A 27782-nucleotide genomic window follows, 5' to 3' on the forward strand; every position below is an offset into this window, starting at 1 on the left:
TGGTATTTGGGGATAGTTTCTGAAAAATAGGCACAATTTCACCAGATGAAATAGTTAGAGGAAGTAGAGAGTATCGTAGAAAGAGAGAAATGTATTGGCAAAAGTAGAAGTAGGAAAACCAGGACCATATTTGCAAGCCAATGAGAAATCCTTCTAGCTGAAATGGAAAGCAGTGAAAACTAAGCTGAAAATATAAGTTGAGATTATACTCTGAAGAATTTGAATATTTGGGTGAATAGTATGTATGTATTCAGTAGATAATGGGAAAGTCAGTGAAGGCTTTTTATCGGAGTGAAACAGTAACAGCCTGGTTTTAGGAATATTAATTGGATGTCTGACAGATTATGGAGAGTAACACTGAGAGCCATCTGGAGGTGGGAAAGCAGTTGGTAGTCTATTGTAACAGTCCACATAAAATAATAAGAATCTGAACTAAGATGCTGGTAACATAAATGGAGAGAGGGGATTAATAAAAAAAAAAAGAGATAGTGGTTAAATCTATAGGATTTGTTTTCTAAACTTGGTGACTAAAAGAAAGGCAATGGTCATAAATAACTAAAGGGCAGAAAAGAGGAGATATTGTTTTGAAGAGGATAGAGAATATAATAAATTCACCGTGGAACATGTTAAGTTTGAGAGCCTATAAAATATCAGGGTGGAAATATTTAACAGAAAATTAGAGATACATGTCAGCAATTTCAAAGAGAGACTGCAGCTGCAGATGTTTATATCATAATTTATATGCAGAATGATGGTAACTGAATCCATGGGAGTGGGGAAGATTTCCAGTGGATCAAATAGAAGAAAGAAGACAATTCAGATGTATCTGAAGATTGGGACAAGGAAGAAGAGGTACAGACAGAGAAAGAGTAGTTAGAGAGATGGAAGATCAAAACATTGACTCATCATAGGACTGAAGGGCTTCGAGTAAGAAGGCACTGACAACAGGCTTAAACGCTTTAGAGCAGTGGAAGATGAAAATATTTTTGGAGCTGATCATGAGAGAGCCATGAATGATGAGTTGCCCTGAGAGACAGAGATGAGTACAGATGTAGGAAGAAGTGCCAGACTGCAGAGAAAAAAAGGAAGTGGAAGCAGTGGGTTCATAAAATGTAGAGATGAGGGAAAGGAGAGACATATAATGATAAATTAAGCCAATGTCTCGGCATGGATTTTTTTGTAATTTTTAAGTTAAGCACATCAATGACAGAAAGTATAGAAAGATGCTATTTAAAAAAATTTTTTTTTAATTAATTTATTTATTTTGACAGAGAGACAGAGAGAGCAAGCAGGGGAGGGGCAGAGAGAATTCCAAGCAGGTTCCACACTGTCTGCACAAAGCCCGATGTGGGGCTCAAACTCACAAACCGCGGGTTCATGACCTGAGCTGAAACCAACAGTCGGACGCTTAACCAACCAAGCCATCCAGCTGCCCCAAAAGATGCTATTTTGTTGGTATATTTAATAAGATTTTAGAGAGAGTGACTTAATTACATCTTTTAACATACAAGTTCAGAAATAAAAAGTAATAAGACATGACACTTAAAGCTGAAATTCTTAGTGAAGTAGAGGAGGGGAGGGTGATTTGCACAGAACGTCTAGGGGAAATACATCATCTCCCAAATCCTAATTCCTATGGGCATCCCAAATTCCTATGGGCATGGCTCCTCCACCTGGAGGATCCCTGACTTAAAGCGAACTAGATGAGCAAGTGGAAAATTTGCATAACGATTTTTATTCAAAGAAGAGGACCAAGTAACTTAAATATAAATGTAACTTTGGACAAAGAAATGTTTACTTACTCTGAGTTTAATGTTTTTTTGGTATATAAAATTATCCAACAATAGCTGTACTGGAATGATAATGCCATCAGTCTCATAATGATATTGTCTGATGCCTTCTCACAATTCAATTCTTTTAGGTCCTACCAGAAAATAAATAAAATAAAAAGGTTCACTAGGTTGAACAGTTGTTTTGAAGTTATTGTTACCCTATTTTAAGAATCCATGATATATAAATTATAACTTGAAAAGAAACATGAGTATGGGCTCCCATTTTATGGAGAAATTAAAATCACACTGGAAGTAGTAGGGGGAAAATTATGTAGTAGATGTCAAACAGCGAATGATAGCTTAAGCAAGGACAGCTCATGAATCTCCCAAAGTCCTAGATACAGAGTGTCCCTACTCAGGCAAGGTCCTTTATAGATAGAGATCTGGCTACTCATAAGGGCAAAATAAAATACATTTAAAAGCCCATGGGATAATCTGCACTGATTGCTTATTACTTAAGGAAGGAAGCAGTCAATGGACTTCCAGGAATTGCTCTCTAATGGCCCATCATTCCCTTTTTCCTTTAACACAATTAAATTCTATAGAGTGAATGATTCAGGAAATGTCTTACTCTGACAGTAAGTTATGTAACTGAATTAAAAGTTTTCCTAAACAGTATTTCCCCCAAATAATTGTTTTTTAAAAACTTCAAATATGTAAGACATGGTATCTCTCAAGAAACCCTCTAATAGAGCCTGGTGTTTCCATCATATAATTCCATATTGTTAACATTTGCTCATTAAATCAGACTTATGTTATCATAATCTTTGCCATTAATTTATACTCCATACCATCAAACTTGGTTTCTGCTCCCCACTCCCACCCTACTGAATTAATTTCTTTGTACTCCAATCAAGCAAACATATCAAGGAGATTCAGTCAAGAATTTGTAAATCTTAAATTCCAAACTATAGGGATTTTTTAACGAGAATCTTTTTGTTTTTTAATCAGCTTACTTATAGGTAACCCCCACTTACTTTAGAGGAAATCTCATATCACTAATCATGGATTAATATACTACCACCTGTTAAGAAGCATAGTAGCTAGGATTTGATATTTCAGGTTTTCAACACTATAATTATTCTATACATATATTTTAAAATAGTCAATATATAACATTAAAGATTCCGTATTTGCTTTGTCCTCTTAAAGTATGTTAAAAATTATAAGGCATTGAAGAAGTTTGGTAATAGTAATTTTGTATAGTGATGATTTTAGTACTTGTCCATTTGCAAAGTTTTGGAAGAAATCACTAATATTATAGTTAAGCTCTCTATAGTAGAGCTAATAATAAATTACACAGATATTTGGCTTGTATTTCTTACTGTCTAGTTTTACCTGCAAAACTATGGCGGTGTGTTCATCAACTGTCACCACTACATAACACTCTGTACTTCCAAAGAGTTTCAGTGACTCACTGCAGCTTCTCTCCACTAGTGTGATATTATAGCTGTAAAATACCATATTTTTAGGTGACATCATGAAATGACTAAGAAAAATTCTTTTGTTTTATTATTTTTTTAATGTTTATTCAGTTTTGAGAGACAGAGAGACACGTGAGCAGGGGAGGGGCAGAGAGGGGAGACACAGAATCCGAAGCAGGCTCCAGGCTCTGGGCTCTGAGCTGTTAGCACAGAGCCCAACACAGGGTTCAAACCCACGAACCCTGAGATCATGACCTAAGCTGAAGTTGGCTGCCCAACCGACTGAGCCACCCAGGCGTCCCAGAAAAATTCTTTAAGAAAGTCTGTATTGTCCTCTTGCATATTAAATTATTTTAACGACTGCACTTTTTCTTTCATATATCAATTTATTCTACTTTATAAATTTGAGGAATTAAATTATGATTTATTCAGTATATATGAAAAATTCGTTAAGATGTGCATTGCCGTAGGTATTTTACTAAATATTACTGCACATAATACTATTATAAATGTATTGGCCAATTTCTTCCAGCTTTTTAAATAATAATTCATGAAATCAAAACACTTTGTAAGAGACTAAAACATTCTGCATTTATCAGAATTTTCTTTTCTCTTTCCTTAAAACTGGCCTAGATTTTAACTACCTTTTGTAAGCTCATAGTTTTCTGTGAATGCCCCATAGCCTTAAGATTTAAAAACAAAAGCATGGAAAATAGATCTGTATTATTTATTTATTTATTTTTAGATCTGTATTTTAATTAAGGTCACAGCTCAGTTATTCCTCCTTGATATATAGCCCAATGTCTAATATTTCTGTGACAACTTGTATGCTGTGATAAAGTGTTTTATATGATTTTAAAATGTTCAGTGCTGGTCTGACCTCAGTACTTAAAGTCTAAAAATTTGAGAATTTATTTAGAACTTCATAGTCCTATTTCCCAGGCAGTATTTAAGGCCCTCTAAATAAGAACACTCATTCTCCATATTATCAATGACCCAAAGATATGACCATATAATTCACAGAAAAAAAAGACACATAAAGTGTTCGTACTTGCTGGTAACAAAAGAAATGAAATTAAAATATAAATTTAAACAATAATGAAACATTTTTTTCTCCACAAGATTGATGTATATTGCCAAAAAAGATAACATTCAGTAATTATGATGGTGTACTACAGGGAGAGAAGTGTAACTTGATATAAACTCTTTGGAAAACTATTCATATGATATAATTGCAGGCTTGAATCAGAGAGAAATAATAATACTGCATATATAGCATAATGGTTAGTCATTTAGAATATATATACCCTTGCTAAAAGTTATGAAATCAATAACTTACTTGGATTCTAGCAACTGAAGAATTTCTGGAGTATTAAGAAGTCCTTCAGATGCAAAAAACACATATGGAACCTGAATTTCCAAAAGAAAGCCCCCAAAACTATCCAGCAAGGTTCTTCCTAAATGAGAGAAAGCTTATAAATATTTGTTTCTCATCTTTCAGCTCTTTCTCTTTTTTACTAAACATGAGAATAACAAGTGTATGTTCAAGGAGCAGTATAAAAATAAAACATATTCACTGTAAAAAATCAGAAATCAGAATAAAGAAAGGTCTGAAGAATAAAATAAAAAGCATATGTTATCCTATTACATTACCTAGAAATAAAACACAGTTAACAGAATTCACTAAAACTACTATATGATACAGATCAATAGGAAAATAATAAATACCTCAATAGATAAATGGACAAAGAACATTAACAGGCAATTTACAAAAGAATGTCTATATAAGATCAATTCATGTATGAAAAGATATGGATAATCAAGACATTAATTATCTATAATTAATTAACTGTAATATAACTATAAAATATTTTCTGCCTATAATTCTGTCAAAGACTTAGAATAATAATACCTACTTACTATAAAGATATTGGAAAAAGGATTCTCTTACACTTTCTGCACAAATATGAATTGAGATAGCATTTCTGGAAGGATATTTGACAATATGTAAATGTGTATATACTTTTGACCCAGCAATTCATTTCACTTCTTAGAACAGTATATAAAATTATATAATAAACTACTATAAAGCTTGTAGTACAGTAGTGGAAAACTGAAGTGTTGTAAATGCTCCAAATAAGGAATGGTTGAATAAATTAAGTTCATCTTCAAGAGACTGGAAGAAGCCTCTACCTATAAACTAGGATGCTTTTATCTTTTCTTGGGCCCATGTTTCAATTATTTAATCAATTTAACATTTAATTCTGTTTATCAAAAATTCCAAAGTAACCATTATGGTGACTGTATTTTAGAATTGAACTAGAATGTCTCAGAATTCAAACTTCCCACTCAGATTTGAGGTGGATAGAAAGTAATTTATGGCAAGTATTGAAAGGAATGCCCTGGGACTAAAAATGTACAGGCTTTTTTTACTTAATGGATGTGAGAATTCACAATCTGAGTCATGTGAAGGGTTGCCGAGAAATACAGAGAAGCCAAATGATATACAAAGTGGTTTTAGAGTCTTCTCTAAGTGTCTGTGTGTAACTTTTTGTTGCATATTAAGTTTTCTGAATCAGTCAACATACTACAACAAAATTTCCCCTAAAATTCAATTAAAAATATGATATAAATGAGATACGAAATACAAAATGCGAAATAAATACAAAAAAATGCGATATAATCATAATTAAATTGGGCTATTATAAATAAAACTTAGAAGGTAAAGAGATGAAGACAGATATCATCAGTAAAGCTTACTTTACAAATGAATATGAGGTAAGAGGGAAAGAACCTGCCCAACGTCACACCCGAGTGGTGAGGTTAGAGCTTGAACTCAAGTCCTCTAATGCCATAGCTCATTCTCTCTCCACAGATCAGAAACAGAAAACAGACAATTTCCATTCTACCTCAGCAACAAAAGGACTTTAGTTTATATCCTTACTCTTTAATACTGTGTCTGGAAGAATCACTTTAAAGGCCATGTGAGGAATATTCAATTTCTCGCAGTGTTTAGTCCAACAAGAGTTTTCTACAAAATTGTATTCCACCACAAATGAGAAGTTACTCCAGGGGAAATCTGCTCCAATATATTGATTATGTGCAACTACACAGGAACTTGTACTGAAGACAAAGGAAAGCCAAGAAAATGGAATTATATTTGTGTCATTATTTACTTTGAAGGCTAAAAAGATGACTGTTTTTGGCTAGTTTATTCTTCTCTAGTCTGTGCCTGCTTATCTTGGAAAGGCACTGGTGTATTTTCTGTTGATTTGTTCTCCAGTTGTGCTAATCTCTCTTTATCTTTCCTTTTGATGGTCATACATTTTTTTTTTTTTTTTAAGGATTTTATTTTTAAGTAGTCTCTGCACCCAGTGTAGGGCTCAAACCCATGATCCCAAGATCAAGAGTCACATGCTCTTCTGACTGAGCCAGCCAAGCACCCTGATGGTCATACATTTTTTTAAAAAAACAGGACTACTTCACATCCCCAAATGCAAAGGACTATTAACTGAGTCCTATCAATAACAGACAAATCACCATGAGAAATCAATCTCATTCTCTTATACATGTGAGGTTTTCATCTTTGAGGATCTATATAATAGAATATTATCTGACAACTTTGAAATGGTTTTTCTTTTTCTCAGTGAGCTTCACAGATGCTTTAGCAACAACAAAAGATGGATACTTAAATATCATAAGTTTATCTTTTCCATCTTCAGATTCCATGTAATAGCACTTGCTATAATGAAAAATCTCTACTGATATTTTCTATATAGAGCAATCCAGATAGATAATAGACATAAGTGCTTTTATGAGCTTCTACTTGATTTACACCTCTTTTTATAATTTGGATCTCAGTATTGGAAATCAATAATTTCTACATAAAATAAGGCAAAATAAAAACATTTTTAGACATGTCAACACTGAATTTTATTATTAGCATGCTCTCACTGAACGAATTTCTAAAGGATATACTTCAGGAAGAAAGAGAACTCCAAAGAAAGGAAGGAGATATAAGAAACAATGCTGAGCAAAAAAACCCAAAACTGGTATAAACAAGGGTAAGTCTAAACGGGTACTTCCTGTACTAAAAATAACAATGATAATTCAGGGATATTGAAACAAGACTGAACTAAAATTCTGGACAACAATAATATATAATACATAAGGCAATGACCTGAGTTCAAGTGTTCTAATATAATACATTTTTCAGGAAGAGGAGAGAGATATTGATTAATTTCAGGTTTTATTAAGCCTTTTTAAAAAGTTAAATTCCAGGAGAAATTGTGAAGAAATCTGTGAAACTGGTATGTTTATTTCCCATAGATGAATAAATACATTTTTACCCATTTAAAACACCTTCAGATTCCAGAAAATCATTTCTTTTGTTTTGTAAGACAGTCAGTGTTAAACCTGTTAGAAAAGAAGAGTAATACAAAAAAGGTTTTTTTCAGTGTTCTGTTTATATATAAGTTTTAGGTGTTCATATATTTCACTACCATAACAATGAATTAAAGATCTGTAAACAAGGAAACTGCTTAAAATACAATTTTCTGGATTATTTTTCTGTCTGTGGTATCAAAGTTTGATGCATGGGCAATATGTCTGGTATGTGTGTATGTTTTGTGTGTATAAGCATGGAAAGCCTGAATTTATGATGTAAAATAATAGAGTGGATCAAAACCTTAATTTTAAAGTAACCAAATAAGATACTCATCAATTCTGTACATTTAATTTTATTTGTTAAAAATCATGGTTGATTTCACCTTTTTTTCTCTACTCAAAAATTTAAGTACATAATGAGACTACATTTTGATGTCATTTTTTCCTTTTTTAAAAATTACCACCTTAACTTTTTGGTTTTTGTTGTTGTTGTTGTTGTTGTTGTTGTTGTTGTTTTGTTTGTTTGTTTGTTTAGAGAAAGATAGGGCACAAGCAGGGGAGAGGAGCAGATGGGGAGAGAGAAAGAGAGAGAGAGAATCTTAAGCAGGCTCCACACTCACTGCAGAGCCCAACTCAAGGCTCGATCTCATGACCCTGGGAGCATGACCTGAGCTGAAATCAAGAGTCAGACGCTCAACCTACTGAGTCACCCAGGTGCCCCCGCTTTTTCCTTTTTATTGGTTGTGTAAGAAACAGAAGATCTATTGGATGCCACCTGCTCATTAGATTCACTTCTGCTTCTCAACTATAACTTAAATTTCTATGTTACTAATTTCTTAACAAAAAATTAATTTCAAAAATTCTGTACCCACACATACAGTTTATTTTTGGTAGGCATAACTGGTTTAGGAATAGCTAGTTCCAGTTAAAATAAAACTTACACTCTATTGGTATACTTTCATCAGTTGTAAAGTTCACAAAGGCATGATGTAATGATAACAAAGTAATGCTTACTTACTCATGTTTACTTGGCTTAATATGACAATAGTTTTGGTAGAAATAAGAAGAGGATGGGTACTATTTGTCTTCTGTATATAAATTTACAAGGTATTATTATTATTTAAAAATTTTTATTTTTAGTAACCTCTACACTCAATGTGGGTCTTGAACTCACAACCTTGAGATCAAGAGTCACATGCTCTACCAGCTGAGCCAGCCAGGCACCCCAAGATCATATTATTTAAAATCTAATCTCCAGGGGCACCTGGGTGGCTCAGTCGATTAAGCATCCAACTCTTGATTTCAGCTCAGGTCATGATCTCCCAGTTTATGAGATCAAGCCCTGCATCAGGCTCTGCACTAACAGCATGGAGCCTGCTTGGAATTCTCTCTCTGCCCTTACCCCACTCCAGCTTTCTCTCTCAAAATAAATAAATAAACATTTAAAAATCAAATCAAATCAAATCAAATCTAATCTCCTTACCTGATTTGTCTTAGCTATGATCCCAAAGCAGATTACTTACTAAGTGAACTGCTAGGATCTTCCAAAAACATAGACGATGAAACCACATTTCTATTTTCTAACACTAGACAGAAAAAAAAAGGTCTTACTCCTAGACAGAGAGGACAGCTACTAGTTAGAAGGAGTAAAAACATTTTTTCAGCTTAGAGAGTTAATATTTTTGTGTTAGTAGACCTTGTTGAAAGAAATTGGAAGAGTAGTGATGATATAATCCCAAAAGCCAAAGAAATAGGCATGTTCAGCATGAAGCCTAGATAAGAAGTGACATATACACTAATAATTTGTCCATGTGTCTTAGGTGTATTAAAGGGAAAGTTGCCCCATTAAGTAGGTTTAAGTATTCTTCTCTGTGGGGCAGAAATATCAGAAACATTTCCTCAGCTTCTTCACAAAAATATTCCTTCAGTTACCCAGATCCCTTGGTTTTATAATGCTAATTGCTCATCACTTTCCTAACTTAAAAAAATGTTTTCAACTAGCCTGATTCCAGACAGTTGTAGCAGGTTCAGCTTCACAATTGTTAACTAATGCTTTACCAATTTCATACTAGAAATATCTTGTGAATTCAGTAGATAAGACCTCATCTGCCCAGGACTGGAAAACTGAACAAATAATAAGATCCAAGTTTGCAAATTTGGACTCTAGACACATGATAATGTCATCAAGAAGTAGCACTTATAGGGGCGCCTGGGAAGCTCGGTCAGTTAAGCATCGGACTCTTGGTTTTGGTTCAGGTCATGATCTCACAGTTTGTGAGTTTGAGCCCTGAATCAGGCGCTATGCTGTCAGTGAGGAGTCTGCTTGGGAATCACTCTCTTTCCCTCTTTCTCTGACTCTCCCCACTCGCTGTCTCTCAAAATAAATAACTTAAAAAAAAAAATAGCACCTAATACAGTTCTGCTTGAAAGAATCTTCCATTCTCACATTACTACAATTTAATAGTTAATTTTGCTAACTGCACTGATAAGCAGACATTTGTAATATGTGTATATGGTTCAGTTTAATCTTTTTCACTAGTCCCAGTCTACTAGGTATATAGAGAGGCATTCATTAGCTCATCCAGTTGTTAATTTTTATTAAGTTCCTTCTATATTCCAGGCATTTTTGTGGGTGCTGGGAAAACAAATTAGGGCATAGTGCTTATCCTCCAGAAGCTGACATACTAGTGAGGAAAGCAGACAAGAGAATCAGTTGGTACAGTCCAGGATGGTACGTAGCGCCTTAGAAGTATGCATATAATACCCTGAAATCACAAAGGAAAGCATTTAAATCAAGCCTTCCTGAACAAATGTTTTAACTGATTTTTAAAGGATGTGTAGGAGTTAGCTGTTAAAGAAGGGAGAAGAGCACCATTATAGCAGAACAGGAGGCATAAGGGCATGGAGAAAAGAAACAGCATGATAAAGTTTGGTAGGGTTACAGCAAAGAAATATATTGGGAGATGGTCAAAGATGCAATTTATAGAGGGAAAATAAATAGTAAAAAAGGAATGACATAGGTTGAGTGTGGTATTTTATTTTATTTTTGAGACCAAAGGGCTTGGGGTGCCTGGGTGGCTCAGTCGGTTAAGTGTCTGACTCTTGGTTTTGGCTCAGGCCATGATCTCACAGTTTCATGAGTTCAAACCCTGAGTTGGGCTCTGTACGGACAGTATGGACCCTGCTTGGGATTCTCTCTCCCTCTCTCTCTGCCCCTCCCCCACCTGCGTTGTCTCTGTCTCTCTCAAAATAAATAAATAAACTTAAAAAAAAAAAAAAAAAAAGAAGACCAGAGGGCTTAAAGATTAAGGGAGAGTCATTAGAAAGGAAGGCTGGGCTATGGAATAACTTAAGGAACACACTGATGCAGGAAGAGATAGGATCCAAAGCAGAAATGAAAAATTGGTTTTCAAAAGGAGGAGGTTCACCTCCTTTATAAAGAAAGGAGGAAAAGGTAAAAGAAGAAATTAGGTAAGTTTGTAGATGGTAGGGAAGAAAACTGAAGATTCTTACCCCATTAATGGACATTAAAAAGCATAATTCTCTTTTTTTAATGTTTATTTACTTATTTTGGGGGGGGGGAGACACATGCACATGAGCAGGGGAGGGGCAGAGAGAGAGAGAGAGAGGGAAAATCCCAAGCAGGCTCTGCACTGTCCACACAGAGAATGACATGGGGCTTGAACTCACGAACTGTGAGATCATGTCCTGAGCCAAAATCAAGAGTCAGACACTTAACCAACTGAGCCACACAGGTACCCTGCATAATTCTCTTAAAAATGAGGGGATGAAGAGTCATGAAACCTGGGTTGTGGGATAGAGCCCCACATGGGGCTCCACATTAACAGCACAGAGCCTGCTTGAGATTCTCTCTCTCTCCCTCTGCCCCTTTCCCTGACTCACACTCTCTTTCTCTCTCTCTCTCTCTCAAGTAAAAAGAAGAAATAATGAGGGGATGAGTAGCATAGTGGGGGTTTGTGGTATAGCCATTAGGTGGATAAGAATGGGAACTAAGAACATATAGAATGGTTGTTAAGAGGTATTAACAGCCCATATAAGTTCAGAGAAGATAAGTCTGTAGTGGTACCAAACTATTTTATTTTTTCTAATAATGCTCAGGAGCTCAGGTATAGAAACAGAGAAGTTAAATGTCTTGATGGATTCAGAGCTAAGGTTTAAATGGAAGGTACATTAGAAGGACAAGACTGAGTCATGGGCACATCACCAAGTCTGGAAAGAGAAGAAAGTGAAACAAAAAAGGAGTCGACAGATTACAGATCTCTAAGATGCTGAACATCGTGAAAGAGTTAATGTAGCTGTAGACAGAGAGCAATATATCAGAGTTTAAAGTTCAGAAGTAGCACAGTTCTGCATTATTACAAGGTTGATGGCATAGCCAAGGAATGAATATCATTTTTGCTGTGGGGGTCAACAAAACTATAAGGTCAGAGTGTTGAATCATCATTCATGTTAAAGACACCTAGGATAATGGCAGGACTAGGAGTGAAAAGAATACCCTGAACCAGGTGCAGAACTGTCCACAGATGACAGGGAATGTTCAGGTGGTAACTAGAGGATGGCAGTTGGAATGGTAGAAAATGCTGTGGCAATATGGCATAACCTCAGAGATAGAGGAATAATGTTTTGGAAAGGATAAAACAAGAAATTAACCTTCTCATCCCTGTGATATATACATATCTTATATATCTCATATATCTCATGTATCTCATATATATACGTATGTGTACATACATATATATGTATACATACATATGTGTACATATACATATGTATATGTGTGTGTATATATATATTAGAAAGGAAGGCTATAATATACATATATATATATATATATATATATATATATATATACACACACACATATATATGAGAGAATTATCAGCTTTTTTATGAGAGGGATACAGGGGAAGCCATATCATCTGGGGAAAGCAGGGTTTCACTTAAGACAAGGAGATGAAATTGGGGCACCTGGGTGGCTCAGTTGGTTAAGCGTTCTACTTAGGCTCAGGTCATGATCTTACAGTTCATGAGTTCAAGCCCCATGTCGGGCTCTGTGCTGACAGCTCAGAGCCTGGAGCTTGCTTTGATTCTGCATCTCCCTCTCTCTGCCCCTCGCCTACTCACACTCTGTCTCTCTCTGAAAAATGAATAAACATTAAAAAAGACAAGGAGATGAAAAAGGAGAAGAGTTTAAATATAAGCAATATGTAAACCATAGCACAAGGTGGAAAGAATTGGCAGAGGGGGCAATAATGGGTAGAAGAGTTGAAGAATGACACTAGAACAAGACAGACCTTAGATGAAATCCTGATTCCCTTACTTGCTACCTATGAGATGTGGCATGCTACATCACCTTTATGAATTTTAGTTTCTTTATTTGCAAAACTGATTTACTAAAACTGATTTATAGAGTTGTAAGTATACAGTATTATGTAGCAACTAGTAGATAATTAATAAAAGGTGTTGACTGATAATAAAAAATACATATGATATATAATGTATGTATAAGTACATTACAGTATATTTATATTGCAGACTTAAAGTCCAGATTTATTTCAAAACTGGTTATATCCCACTGAGTTATATACTTTTAAAGGATGAATTTTATGGTATGTTATTATATCTTAATTTAAACACTTAGATCACTACATTTGTATATGTTCAAACATTTGTTATCAAATGAAGCATAATTTAAGACTCCTAACTGCCATAAATAAATAAATAAATAAATAAATAAATAAACAAATAAATAAATAAATAAATCTCCCTACCTTCCATTTTGTTAAGGATTTTAATGAGTAAATGTTTCTCACCATCTGAGTCCATTCTTATTATAATCAGCACCTGGTCAAAAATAAGAATTTCATATATCTCTGAATAATTATTCTTTTCATAGTTATGCTACTATAACAAAAAAAACAAGGTTCACTGGTTACATGAAAATAATGACAATAAGATTACCAAGTAAATATGTGTTATAAAAGATGTCAGTGCTTAAACACAGAGGAATAAATTCTGGTAAGATCAAATATCAATGAGGAAAATATTCTAGGGTAGGGCATTCTTAGCATTCATGTACTTCCATATAGGTGATTGTATATATAAGTTGTCTCTGCCTGCATTGTTAGTGTTAAATTCAACTCAGACAAGTTTGAATTTGTTAGAGAAAACCAATGATTTGCTGCTATACTTTCCTACTTACCATCACAGCTCTTTTTTTGGCACGGGGTTGGGGGGAGGACAATAAATCAATTTCAATTTTTTAAATTTCTTACTGATTATTTTACTTTATTTTAATGACTTAGGCAAGTTATCCAAGTAGCCACAGAGTTGGGGATAAAGATATAGGAGGGGCAAAGAGGAAGAAGAAGAAGAAGGCCACATTTACATCCAGATTTTGTGTAAAGTATTTGAAACATTTTTCAGCTTGAAAACATTTAAGAAAGTATTTCTTCCTAAGTCTTTTTTTAAAATGTTTATTTACCTTTGAGAGAGAGAGACAGACAGACAGACAGAGCATGAGCAGGGAAGGGGCAGAGAGAGAGGGAGACACAGAATACAAAGCAGGCTCCAGGCTGTCAGAATAGAGCCTGATGCAGAGCTCAAACTCATGAACTGTGAGATCATGACCCAAGCCAGGTGCTTAACCAGCTGAACCACTCAGGCTTCCCCTCTTAAGTCTTTAGTAATGCAACCTTCATATGCTTGAAGTAGCATGGGCAAAAATCCCCAATATAATCCAAGGCATAAACTAAGAGCTTTTTTTGTAGAATCATATGAGATGAGATTCTGGCTCAATATCTAAAAATAAATTATTGTAGTTTTGTTATCTGGTATATGCCCATGAACTTAAAAGTACCAGACAACAATTTTGAGATTTGGAGAGTCAATCCATAGAGAACTCTGTATAATAAAAATTAAAGTATTTTTAAATTCAAGACATATGAACAATCATGCAAAATCATCCTTTCTCTTGGTCTGATTCTGTTTTGTTAACTTACTTAAGGAGAAAACTGTCAGGGGACCAAATAGTCTAGACTACTTCATAATTTCAGAGTTAAATGCAAAAATCTATCTTATATCCAATTCCTTTTTTAAAATTAATTTATTTAAATTCAAGTTAGTTAATGTGTTGTGTAGTATTGGTTTCATGAGTAGAATCCAGTGATTTAACACTTACATATAACACCCAGTGTTCATCCCAACAAGTGCCCTCCTTAATGCCCATCACCAATCCAATTCTTACTTAAGCTGATTACCGTTATCTGCTTTATTCCAGTACTTACATTAATCTGCTGTTCACTCTGCATCCAATTTAGTATCTGGCATCGAAGTTCTTGTATCTTGTAATTGGTTTCAGGCTTTTTTTCCCTAACAAACTGAACAATCTCCAGCTGTCTCCAAATGTTGTCCAGATAGGAGCCTAAAATGCTTCTGTAGATATCTTTTGCATTTGACAAATATCCTGTTAAAAATAAAAGTAGGGGGAAAAGGCATATCTTTTCATTCTTTGAGAAACTCCATGGTAAAAATTAAAAGGAAACAAGAGTCATAACAATTAAAATTTACTTTAATCCTTTTATGATTTTGATCAAAGATATTGATTAATAGAAACCTTAAAATTGAGTAAAGCTTAAAATTATGTACCAAATGTCTCCTTTTCAGCTACCACAACATACTCGAATATATCCCATCTTTTCCTGCCTTCTGGCTTGATCTACACTTACATGCAAGTCCTATGGAAATGCCACCCCATTGGAATTTTCTTAGTATTTTATCTGTAGAATAAATAGATTGTACTTGATTTTTGGTTTTTTATGTATATGACAATCTCAGCCTATAAGCTCTTGGGATAAATCCATGATATTTATGCATAATTTATTTGTATAACTGCAAAAACAACAGAGCCTAAATTCAGACCCACTACAAGCAGTTTCCAAACACAGAATCCTGCGACCTATCCTTGTAAGTTCATCTTCAGTAAATTTAGATTGTATCCCGGGGTTTTTTGCCTAAAAGCTCTCCTGGTAATTCCACAACACAGTGAGTTCTGTGAATTACTGAAAAGCACTTAGCATAGTAACTTATGTAGGTCAGGTGTTCACTGAATATTTTGGCAATAAATAATATATTTTAAAATTATGTTTATGTTCACATTTTTATATTTATGTGCATATTCAAATTTTACATTAGTACAGCTTGACTGATGGGCAATTTAGACTGACTTATGTTCTATCTTTTTTTTTAAGTTTATTTTTGAGAAAGCAAGAAAGTGGGGAAGGGGCATAGAGAGAGAGTGGAGAGAGAGAGAATCCCAAGCAGCCTCTGAGCTGTCGGTGCAGAGCCCATCGCGGGGCTCGAACTCAAGAACTGTGAGATCATGACCTAAGCCGAAGTCCGACGCTTAACCAACTGAGCCACCCAGGCGCCCCATGTTCTCTCTACCTTCTAATCTCCAAACCTCTTGCTGATTCTCTAGATTTAACTTTCTGAATGAGAAGCCTAATCCAGTACCATCCCTATTTCAATGGCACCCTATCATCTACAGAATAAGGTCTGAGCTCTTTTGTGCAGCTTACAAGGCTATTCATGATTTGGCTCTTTTTTATGTCTTCATGCTTAGTTCTTACCGCTTTCTACCTTGTACTCTTCACTTTAACTACATGGAACTGTATGCAGCACACCCACTGGGTCATTCTTATGGGCTCTTAATTCTGCCTATAGTACCCTTTCATACTTTATTTACTTAGCAAACTCGTACTTTTTTTTTAGTTTTTTAACGTTTATTTATTTTTGAAAGAGACACAGCGTGAACAGGGGAGGGGCAGAGAGAGAGGAGACACAGAATCCAAAGCAGGCTCCAGGCTCCAAGCTGTCAGCACAGAGTCTGAAGTGGGGCTGGTACTCACAAACCATGAGATCATGACCTGAGCTGAAGTCAGAAGTTTAACAGACTGAGCCACCCAGGAGTTTATTTATTTTTAAATAAACATTCAGCTTAAAGGTAACAGTCTCCATCCTTTGTATCATTAGTACCTATCTTTACTACAGTACCCATTACACAATACTGAATTTATTTATGGGTTAAAGCCCAGAAGTGAGACTATACCTTTAATCTTGAAAGTCATTACCTTGCTAGCTTGGGAGAGGTAACAAATTGGCAGCTGAGAGAAAAAAACAGAATTCTAGAAGGGTACAGGGCAGGCAGCCAGACCCCCATGGACCTTTCTTTCTCTGCCACTATGCAAAGAAAAAAAGAAAAGAGGACAACCTAATTCACTCTTTGAGAGGTTTAGAGTGAGAAATCTCTCCACTAAAAATGTCCAAAGTGTCTTGGTTATTCCTTATGGCTTGGGACCTAGGGCTTAAGAAGTTTGCTTGCCAACAAGAATTTTAATTTTACTTCTAGAGTATTCCTCAAGGTAGCCAAATAGCAATGACCAAGTTTGATTGAGCAAAAGTATTTCTTTGAGGAGCAAAAATCATTCAGCCCAAATACATAGTTCTTAATGGTCTCACTTAATCCTTGTGTAGATCGTAAGAGTACTTAAAGGTGAATATACTTCAAATAATCCTCCATAAATATTATTTCTCTATTTCTAATTCTCTAATACTAGTAAGTTTGAGCAGCAGTGAGTCACAACTGCACTCTCTCTATAGCACGGAGAGCTCAGATGTTTTAGATTCTGATATTCTGCCTTATTATTATGCTTTAATAATCAGCCTTGCTTTTGGTAGGACTGGTGACCTTTCATGGAAGCTGATAAGTATAATGAAAACAGATGACTAAATAGAAGGACATGTGATATTACACCCTTACACCAATTGCAGGTTCTGTAAACTAGGGCTGGAGTCCCCAATCCATAGTTTTCTTGGGATGGAGGTAAAACAACCTGATCCAGCATCAATACCCAAGTGGTTTAATTGGAGAAGAAAGGAAAAGCAACATGTTAGGATTTCTAAAGGTAGCTGTAACATAGTTATAATACTTGACCAGATAATACTAATACAATACTTGGCCAAATATTATTATTTCCAGTGCTTAGAGGGAGGACAGCTGTAACTCATTGCTGCTCAGTATTTACCAAAACCGTGGATTAGAGAAATAGTTGTCTGGGTCATAGATTAGACAAAACCTCTGGGTCACAGATCAGAGAAAAATTATTTTCACTTTATATTTTAAATAGGTTCTAGAAATTCTAAATTATAAAACAATTCTATAAGTATACCATTACTAAACAAATCTAAATAATCCTGCAATAAGGGGCCTAAAGCAGTAGTAATGTATTGAGACAGATATTTTAATGATTTTGATAGTTTGGAAATAATTTCCAAAATCTTAACATTTTGTAATATATTCAAATAGTTTGATTTTTACTTCTCAAGTAATTCATATCCTAATTTACATGTAAAACTAAAAAAATTGTAAAATATCTTACAACTAATAATTTGGTTATATTAGTTATATTCACCTAGCAAAGATTCAAAGCCACGACATTCAATGAGGACCTAAAATGTACATGCCAAAATATCATCTTACATTAAAAAGTAGTGCATGAAAATGATTATATAATCAAATCTGCTTGAGGCCATTATGAGTCTACAATTCAGGCCTAGATTAGAGAATCCTAAACCTATTTTTTTAAATGATGGTATTTGTTACAAATGATTTCTTTCAATGAATATAGGCAGCATAAAATATACATTCTATTAGAATTATGTCAAAATGTATATAGTGCTTAATGTGCAAGTAAAAGAGGAAATAAAAATATTTCAATAGGACTAAAAGGGGAAATAAAAATTTATCCCACTAACCCAATGCTGTGTCCAAGCAGCATGTTAAAAGGACATCTCTAATTGTTACCAGAAGATGTAAGAGAGCAGCATGCTTGTATGTCATTTCTCTTTCATCATTCGTACCTAAGCAAGCAGAAATGTATTTAAAAACATAAGATACACATCAGAATTTTAGAACATGTATCAGAATGCTTAACAATAATAGCTAACATTCATTATCAGGTGCTTCCTATATGCCAGGCTGTAGGTAAGCTGGTTATTTCATTGAATCTATAATAATAACCCTATCAGACAAGTTTATTATGATCCTCATTTTATGGATGAGGAAATAGTCTGAACAAGGTTAAGTAACTGTCCAAGGTCACTTTGTTTTTGTTTTTGTTTTTAAGTTTATTTATTTATTTTGAGAGAGACAGAGACAGCGTGAGTGGGGGAGGGGTTGAGAGAGAGAGAGAGAGAGAGAGAGAGAGAGAATCCCAAGTAGTCTCTGTGCTACCAGTGCATGATCTCACGAAATTGTGAGATCATGATGTGACCAGAAATCTACAGTCAGATGTTTAACCAACTGAGCCACCCAGGTGCCCCTCTAAGGTCAATTTGTGAATAAATAAGTGGTGGAGCTGGCATTCAAACCCAGACAGCTAACCTTAGTGTTCATATTCTTGTTGCTTACAAAGGATATTCAATTATTTCTACTCTTGGTAGGAAAAAAGGCCAGTGATTCCCAGTTATGAAACAAAAAGCAAATTCAACTCATAACTTGCCAACTGGTGAAGAGAAAGATGGGGATCATAACATAAAGCAATACCTTGAAATGGAGGTAGACACCTGGGAATATTTGTCCAAAGATATGACTCAAACAAGAGGTGTATTTACAATACAAGAGATGTATTGGCTACTTAATGTGTTCCATGTAGTTCCAGAGCTTTCTGAAGATGATAGATTGGATTTTACTATGTGCAAAAGTGAAACCAAGAAGATAGGAGTCTAGGCCCACTGCCCCAATTCAACCAGAGAAGCTCTACTTTTCCATGTTTTATATAATGGGATCCCATGAAATATTTATTTGTACAAAACGTTCTGCTGAAAAATTTGAAAATTGCTCATCTAATCAATTAGTGAAGATCAAGGCAAATAAGAAGTAGTCACTGGGAACAAGGGGCAACAGGAAAACCATTTATGGGTTAGTATATTCAGCCCCTCTAAGGACTTGTGGAAACAAGTCAATCATGACCTGGAATGGATAAGAACAGGGTAGAGAAACAAGATTTGGTATCATTTTTCTTCTGTCTTTAGGAGAACATTTCTTGAACATCTCTTATCATGCCAATCTGCAGCTGATGAATTCTTTCAGCTTTCATGTGTCTGAAAACATCTTCATTTTACCTTTGCTTTCATAATATGTTTTTGCCTAGTGTAGACAACTAAGGTTTTTTTCTTTCAGTATTTTAAAGATTTTACTCCACTGTCTTTTCACCTGAATTATTTCTGACAAGAAATTATATCATCCTTATCTTTGCTTTCCTTATGTAACATACTTTTTCTTTTCCCTCTGACTGCTCCTACAATTTTCTCTTTACTGCGAGTTTTGAGCGATTTGATTATGATATGCCTCGGTGTGGCTTTATTATGTTTCTTGTGCTTGCTGTTCACTGAGTTTCTTGGATCTATGGGTTTTAGTTCTTACTAAGTTTGGAAAGCTTTCAGTCATTATTTTTTCAAATATTTTTCTCTTTACCCTCTTTTTACCTCTCCTTTGAGAATTCTAGTTGCTATTATGTCTGGCTATCTGAAGTTGTTTCACAGCTCGCTGATGCTCTTTTCTTTCTTTTTTTAGATTTTTTTTTACCTACCCGTGTTTTATTTTAGTTTCTAGTGCTATGTCTTCAAGTTAACTAATCTTTTCTTCTGCAGTATTCAATCTGCCATTAATCCCATCTAGTGCATTTTTTCATCTCATGCATTGTAGTTTCATTTCTGGAAGCTTGATTTGTGTCCTTTATATGTCCCTAACTTACTGAACATATGGAACACAGTTACAAAAAGTTTTAGTGTCCTTCTCTAATAACACTAACATCTTTGTCAGTACTGAGTTTGCTTCGATTGATTATTCTCATTATGGGTTGTGTTTTCCTGTCTCTTGTTATGCCTGATAATCTTTGATTGGATGTCAGACACTGTGAATTCTATCTTGTTGGGTGCCCCATGAATTATGAGTTTTTCTAGCCTAGCTGGTGGTAGCAGGCATTATTCCCTGCCCTGTGTGAATGCAGGGTGCTATTCCCTCTAATCTCATCAGATGGTTTCCTTCCCCAACCTCAAGTGGTTTCCTCATATACACTCTTTGATCAGTACTCTGCCGAATACTCTGTGTGAAGCTCTCTGTTCTCTAATATTCTATCCTTTGACCTCTAGCCAAGAGGCTAGATGGCCTTGGTCTCCCTGGACACTCAGTTCTGTTTCCTCAGTGCAGACTGTCCACTTGACTCTGCCCTGGTACCTCTCCCTGTGCTATGGCCTGGCAACTCTTTCAAGGCAGTAAGCCAGGGCAGTGGTAGGGCTCACCTTGTTTCCCATCTCTCAGGAATCACTGTGCTTCACTGCCTGATGTGTAGGGTCTTAAAAACTGGTTTCATGTATTTCATCTTTGTTTTTGTTTTTTTTTTTCCTCCTTGAAGGAGGGTAAATCCAATCCCTGTTTCTCCATCTTGTCCAGAAGCAAAAGTTAAGGAGTGACTTTAATTAATCTATTTTTTTACCTCCCCCCCCCACCCCACTTTTGGGAGGGAATTAGGTGGTTCAGATGTTAACAATAATAGGGTTAATTTGGTTTGGGGGCAATAGGAACCTGTCAAGTAATATATGCCAATTAGCAGTATCACTGAGAAGCAAAGCCAGATGATATTCATTACCTATTTCTCCTCACTTAGCTGATCCTCCAATATTGGTTTATGGTTGTCATATGCTGAATTACAGTTATGCCTTCATCCATGACTAATTACTATACCTTCTATATTCAATTTTTACTCATTTGATACAATAATCCATAACTTTATATCCTTTTAAATAGTATGATTTTTATTTGTACTCACCTTGCTGAATAGCATCACTTATTACTTTTTCTTGTTCCTTTAAGAGGAATCTTGTTTCATCAAAAATGACAGTGGCAAATGTCCAATTAGCAGCAGGGAGAGTACAGAGGCATACAAGTTTTTTTAAGATAGGAGTAGCTGCTGCTTCTAGGAGACAGAATGCTTGGCATTGGCTATCTGTGAAAATAAAAGCATTAAAGATAGTGTTTTATAAGGATGGTATGCTTGCTCTTTTTGACAAACCAATTAAACATGTCACTTCTTGGAAAACTGAACTCCATCCTAATTCTTTTCTGAGTAAAGATCAAGAGATTGTACAGAGGCTCATTTTAGAATATCTATTCTAAATAAACTAATAACAACAAAACCAAAAACCCTCTGTAGAATTAGTATAATTTTATGACTATCCTGCTTATTAGAAAATATTTATTTGTTAACTAATTTGGCATGGCAAGTATGAAGAGCCATAAAAAGAGAACCACATAATTTTTTTTTCTTCTCCCCCCACTGAAATTAGCTTACAACCTTAAGCCAAACAAACTTATAACAATGACAAATTGTTTCTAGTTTTCACTAGAATGTCAATAAAGATTTGCATTACCATCTAAAGGTTGTAAATAAAACTGAAGAGAATGAAAAGATATTAAAAAACAGTGTCATATTTTCTTATTGATGTTAATAATGAGCATATTCTTGTTTTTGCTCTGAATTTTTTAAATTTATTTTTCATTTATTCTGAGAGACAGAGACAGAGTGAGAGAGGGAGGGGCAGAGAGAGAGAGGGAGACACAAAATCCGAAGCAGGCTCCAGGCTCTGAGTTGTCAGCACAAAGCCCAACATGGGCTTGAATTCATGAAACCGTGAGATCATGACCATAGGACTGACACACCACATGCACCAGCGGGTAAGACTTCCAGAGGACTCGGTCACACCAGGAAGGCAGGTTGTATTTCATCCCTGTGGCTTTCTGCTTAGTGTAGGCGTATTAGTCCCGAGTCAGTCTTTCAAAACGGTAGGTGGGCACGAACGTGATTTCTTCCTCCTCAAAGTGTAAGAAGACCTTCTGCTCCTTCCTCTCCATCACCAGCTGGTCATGGGACAGGAGGTCTGCGTACTGCTGCTGCTTGATCTTCTGGACAATGGTTTCTGCCTCCCAGGTGGGAAGGTCCACACAGTAGTTCAGATCACCAAGCCAGAAGAGGTGGGTAAAGTGGTGAGTGGTGTTAAAAGGACTCAGTTTCTTGTCTCCCAGAGCAGAAGCCAGAGAATGTTCATATAGTTTTGGTTTTGCCTGAGTTTCTTTTCACTTCCAGAAGTCAAATGGCTGTTAACAAAGCCCTAGGAGGTTCTGTTGAACATAAATGACACCCCCACGGCTCCCTTGTTTCTCAGCGTGTTGGCGATGCCCGTCTTCACATTGTTGGTGCAGATGTGACTGATGTGGTTCTCATGCTCCGGCTTGGCCAGCACTATGATTTGGATATTCCAGAGGGTGTGGATGGCAACTGTTTTAAAAGTCATGCTGGTGATTTCTTGCAGGGAGTGTCTGAGTATCTCCAGCCACTCCTTCTCTCCCAGGGGGTCTTCCTGGGTGCTGATCACGTAGATGTCATGAGGGATGTAATTGGCAGAGTCATCCTGAGTCTTTCCCTGCCCCTTGGAGAGAAACCAGAATGTGATCTTCTTGGGGGGGGGAGTGTTACCCATGTTCCAGGTGCTGATGAAGATGGTGATCATGTCTGGCTCTGCTTGCTCCAAGTACTTATTCTTCATCTGATGGAGAAGCTGGCAGAAACCTTCTCTCTTTTTGGAATCAGCAAAAACATATTCCTTCCACAAGGTCTTATCCTTCTCAGTTTCCACCAAAATCACCAACTTGTTCAGAAACGTCTGAGACTTGATGAGCTGCAGGATCTTATTGTGGCTGTAGAACTTGTCCTCAGAACCATCCTTGAACTTCTTAATTATCAGTTTCCCAGACTCAACATCAACTTTGAGCTGCAGCTTCTGAGGAATCCCCAGGGATTCTGACTTTACCTCAAAGGTGACAGGAAAGATGAGGGAACGTTGATGGGGAGACTTGGTGCCTTCATGCAGCAAGGCCTTGACCTTGTCTTCAATGGAGGTCAAGATACTAGTCAGTTGGCTAACCTTGGCCACCATGTTGATTGGATTGGCCTCACCAGGCACCTGAGGCCATGGAGGGAGGCCGGGGGAGAGCTGCTGGTCAAACAGCCTCTGCAGAGACTCCAGGGAGGGGAGAGTCTGGGTGACTTTGCTGGGAGCAGGAGACTGGGCATGATATTCTTTTTTTAAAAAATTTTTTTTTTCAACGTTTATTTATTTTTGGGACAGAGAGAGACAGAGCACGAATGGGGGAGGGGCAGAGAGAGAGGGAGACACAGAATCGGAAACAGGCTCCAGGCTCTGAGCCATCAGCCCAGAGCCCGACGCGGGGCTCGAACTCATGGACCGCGAGATCGTGACCTGGCTGAAGTCGGACGCTTAACCGACTGCGCCACCCAGGCGCCCCAATGAGCATGATATTCTTAAGCAGGCTGTTCTTTAGGAGTCGAAAAATATTCTTCTCAGCAGAAGCAAACATTTTAATCAGTATTGTTTAATCATTTAAACAATAGCTTTAAAAAAATTTTTTTAAGCGTTTATTTATTTTTGAGAGAGAGAGAGAAAGAGAGGTATGCACAAGCATGGGAGGGGCAGAGGATGAGGGAGACAGAATCTGAAGTAGGCTCCAGGCTCTGAGCTGTCAGGACAGAGCCCAGTGCAGGGCTAAAACCCACAGATTGCAAGATCATGACCTGATCCAAAGTTGGATGCTTAACCAACTGAGCCACCCAGGTGCCCCAATGGTGGTAGCTTTTTTAACATCATGCTGACAATGGGTAAAAGAATAGAGGGAGTAAGCAACATCAGTTCATTTTTCCAGACTGGGCAGAACGGTGTGAGCAGCTGTAGTCTGCTGTTGTCTGACGAATATAGAGAAGCAGGAGTTTAAATGAAGGGAGAAATAACACTGAGTGGACTGGAGTAGGGCAATGGAAAGGGGCAGAGGCAGTGAATGGGGGCATTCCAGGCCCAGGAATAACTTGAAATTAGGAATGGCATGATGAAACATCTGAAACAAGTGAAGAAAATAACATGGAAAATCAGGTATGTCCTAGATACTCAGAAAAGGCTTCAGGTTCACTTAATTTGAATGCACTTTAAAAGCATACAGCATACCTGATGCTTGAATTTCAATGACCTTGTCTACTTTCCTTTCCTGACTTATTTTCTCTATGACTTTATTAGTACAAACAATGGGACTTTCTTCTTGAAGAGTCAAGGAATGTTCTTCTTTATCTTGAAATTCTAATAAAAAATATTAATTTGCATTATTCAGGGAAACTTAATGTCACTTTACTTAAAATGCTTTGATATAATATGATCATAATTGTTAAAGTTCTTCCTTGAAATATGTCCGTATTAAAGTGAACAACTATTCAGGTCAATGGACGTAACAACAGTGCTGGGTAGGAAGCTGAATGACCATAACAGAAAGAATCTTGGCATCAAGTCACTGCTTCAGTGTCAATTCTGACACTAGCTTCAGTGTCCTCATATGTAAAATACAGATAAATATACCTATTGTGAATACTGTTATAAGGAATAAATACCAAGTACAGTTCCTGACACCTAAAAGGCACATACAGCTCAACTTCATTTCTCTGTGACTTTCCATATACCCTTCCTTCTGCTATTAATTCTTTCCTATGCCCCAAGCCCTCCCTATCTCCAACCTTTTTTAATTAGGTCAATTCTTACCACTCACCCTTTAGGTCTCAGGCATTTTCTCTGAGCCTATAAGCTTCTCAAGGTCAGCAACAGTATCATATTTATCTCTAATATGTAATTTAGTGCCTGGCATATAGTTCAGTTGTCTTCCTTCTTTTCTAAGTAGTGTGGAGGATTACAAAATATATATAACTAATTAATTTATTTATAGTTACTTATTTTAACTAGATAGCAAAGTTATCTATTAATAATATGATTACCAGATAATTTTAGAAACATAATACCACCTTGAAACATTTTAAAATATGAACTTTAAATATATGGTGAAAACAATGGAATAAAATATCCTAAACTAGATTATGTTAATATTTTCAAGTATATTTTTCATTAACTATAAATAATTGGAATAGTTATGATTAAATAATACTAATTACTAGAGTTTTTGAGGGGGCCTAATAAGTTGTAACATTCTTTGTTGCCCCTGAATTAATTATAAAATAAGGGAAGAAGTAAAATATATATACCAAAACACTACCTTTATTACTAACAAAGGCTAAGTTGGAAAAAGGAGCTTAGTTTGAGAATCAAATGGGCTGGCTGTGGACAGCAGAATTCCACATTAACAATATATAAGATGGTAAGACCTAAGTATGCTGTGACTCTCACACATATATATTCTTGTACTTAATTCTTCTGAGTAACTTATGTCAAACATATTCTAGAATACCTATTTTTCCTTTTTTACCGGAAGTGAAATGATATGACACATACGACATTTGATATGGTTTTAAGCAGTGAATGTAAAACAGTTACAACTCAGACAGAAACTCTTTGTTAAAGTTAAAAAGAGTAATAAGCAATCAAATGGGCAAAATGTTCTCAAGTACACATTATAAGTTACAATACTGAGAACTGTCAGCTAAAAGAGAAAAACAATGGCAGAACAATCAACAAAAGTTAGAAATACCATGAATCTGTATGGCCAAGTTGTAGGAATCAAGTTTTACAAATAGTGACTTTTTTACAAGTTCAAATGCACTTTTAAATTTTTTGGAAAATACGTATCTACATCTATGTCTAAATACATATACAAATATCCACATCGATCTCCGTACTCAATAAGTATCATGAATGAAAGATGTTTTCTTTGGCTTTGAAAAATAATATATTCTATTTGAAAGAGCTTTATTTCCTTACCTTCTGTAGTAAATTATATATTTAGTCCTTAAAGCTATCATATTTATGTCAAACTATTACTAAGTTACCCACCATCATTTTCTTTACTGCCCGTGAGTTCAGTCTTTGAGGTGCAAGTTCTATGTTTATTTCGCAGTACAATAAAGTCATTCAAAAGGTCCAAATCATTCTTCCATTTTCTACCTTGTTTAAAAGATGATTTTTCAATTTTTGGAGAGGAAGATGATTCAATAGATGGTACTGTGCAGTTAAGTTCCAAGTAATCTTCATTTTCTTTATTTTGGCTTATTCTATAAACTAATTCTAGATCATTCTTTGGTTTTTCTTCTTTTGTTGGTCTTTTAACAGATATATAGTCATCAGAAAAACACAGGTCTGGTATTTCTTTTGCCAGAGATGAAATCTTTTGTGGGAGCAATAAACGATCATTTGTAGATTTCTCATTAATAAGTGCAATAGGTGAGGAACAACTTTTATATTCTAGCCATGCTGAAAACAGAAAATAAAAATATCCAAATGACATCCATGAATAAATGGGTGCTCTGCTAGGGTATTAGGATAACTTTTATTTATAGGTTCTTATTAATATAATTTGATCCTTAAAAGTACTTTGTTTATTGCTTTGAAAATCAATTTTGACCTGAATAAAATAAATTTTTTAAAAGGGCAAAATTTCTGCACCTTTTTTTCTTACTACTGGAGTTAGGTTACCAGGTAAGGAATTCCAGAAAAGTCCTATTGCCAATAGGCTTAGAATTAAGTCTAAAGGTCAAAAACTTAGGTATCAAGCAATTGACAGATCAGAAGAATATACTTATAATACATATACTTGAAAAGAACTGTATCCAATATATATAAAAAACTCTCCTAGTTTAATATTTAAAAAGCAAAGCCAATTTAAAATTTGACAAAATATTTGAACAATACTTCATATAAGATATGTACATGCTACAACATGGATGAATCTTGAAAACATACTAAATGAAAGAAGCCAGTCACAAAAGACCACATATTGTATGATTCCATTTATATGAAACATTCAGAATAGGCAATCTATACAGGCAGAGAATAGATTAGTGGTTCCACAGCTGTAGAAAATGGGGAGTGACTGCTAATGGGTACAAGATTTCTTTTGAGCGATGACAAAAATGTTCTAAAATTGATCGTGGTGATGATTACACAACTTTGTGACTATACTAAAAACCACTGTATGGTGTACTTTAGAGTTGTATGGCAT

General features: G+C 35.6%; 1 protein-coding gene across 1 annotated transcript in view; it reads right to left on the reverse strand.

Moving 5' to 3' along the window:
• The window catches only part of SHOC1 (shortage in chiasmata 1), an 84344-nt gene that overhangs the window by 13091 nt on the left and 43471 nt on the right, over nucleotides 1-27782 (reverse strand). The window contains exons 13-23 of the mRNA XM_030294203.1: nucleotides 26618-27034; nucleotides 24797-24925; nucleotides 21553-21729; nucleotides 18479-18583; nucleotides 14950-15128; nucleotides 13435-13507; nucleotides 7606-7672; nucleotides 6201-6379; nucleotides 4596-4713; nucleotides 3171-3282; nucleotides 1803-1924 (exon numbers count right to left, since the gene is read on the reverse strand). Coding sequence (XP_030150063.1) covers nucleotides 1803-1924; nucleotides 3171-3282; nucleotides 4596-4713; nucleotides 6201-6379; nucleotides 7606-7672; nucleotides 13435-13507; nucleotides 14950-15128; nucleotides 18479-18583; nucleotides 21553-21729; nucleotides 24797-24925; nucleotides 26618-27034 — 1678 coding nt within the window. The remainder of the gene's footprint in view (nucleotides 1-1802; nucleotides 1925-3170; nucleotides 3283-4595; nucleotides 4714-6200; nucleotides 6380-7605; nucleotides 7673-13434; nucleotides 13508-14949; nucleotides 15129-18478; nucleotides 18584-21552; nucleotides 21730-24796; nucleotides 24926-26617; nucleotides 27035-27782) is intronic.

The sequence above is a fragment of the Lynx canadensis genome, chromosome D4, assembly GCF_007474595.2.
Source record: "Lynx canadensis isolate LIC74 chromosome D4, mLynCan4.pri.v2, whole genome shotgun sequence".
Taxonomy (NCBI): Eukaryota; Metazoa; Chordata; class Mammalia; order Carnivora; family Felidae; genus Lynx; species Lynx canadensis.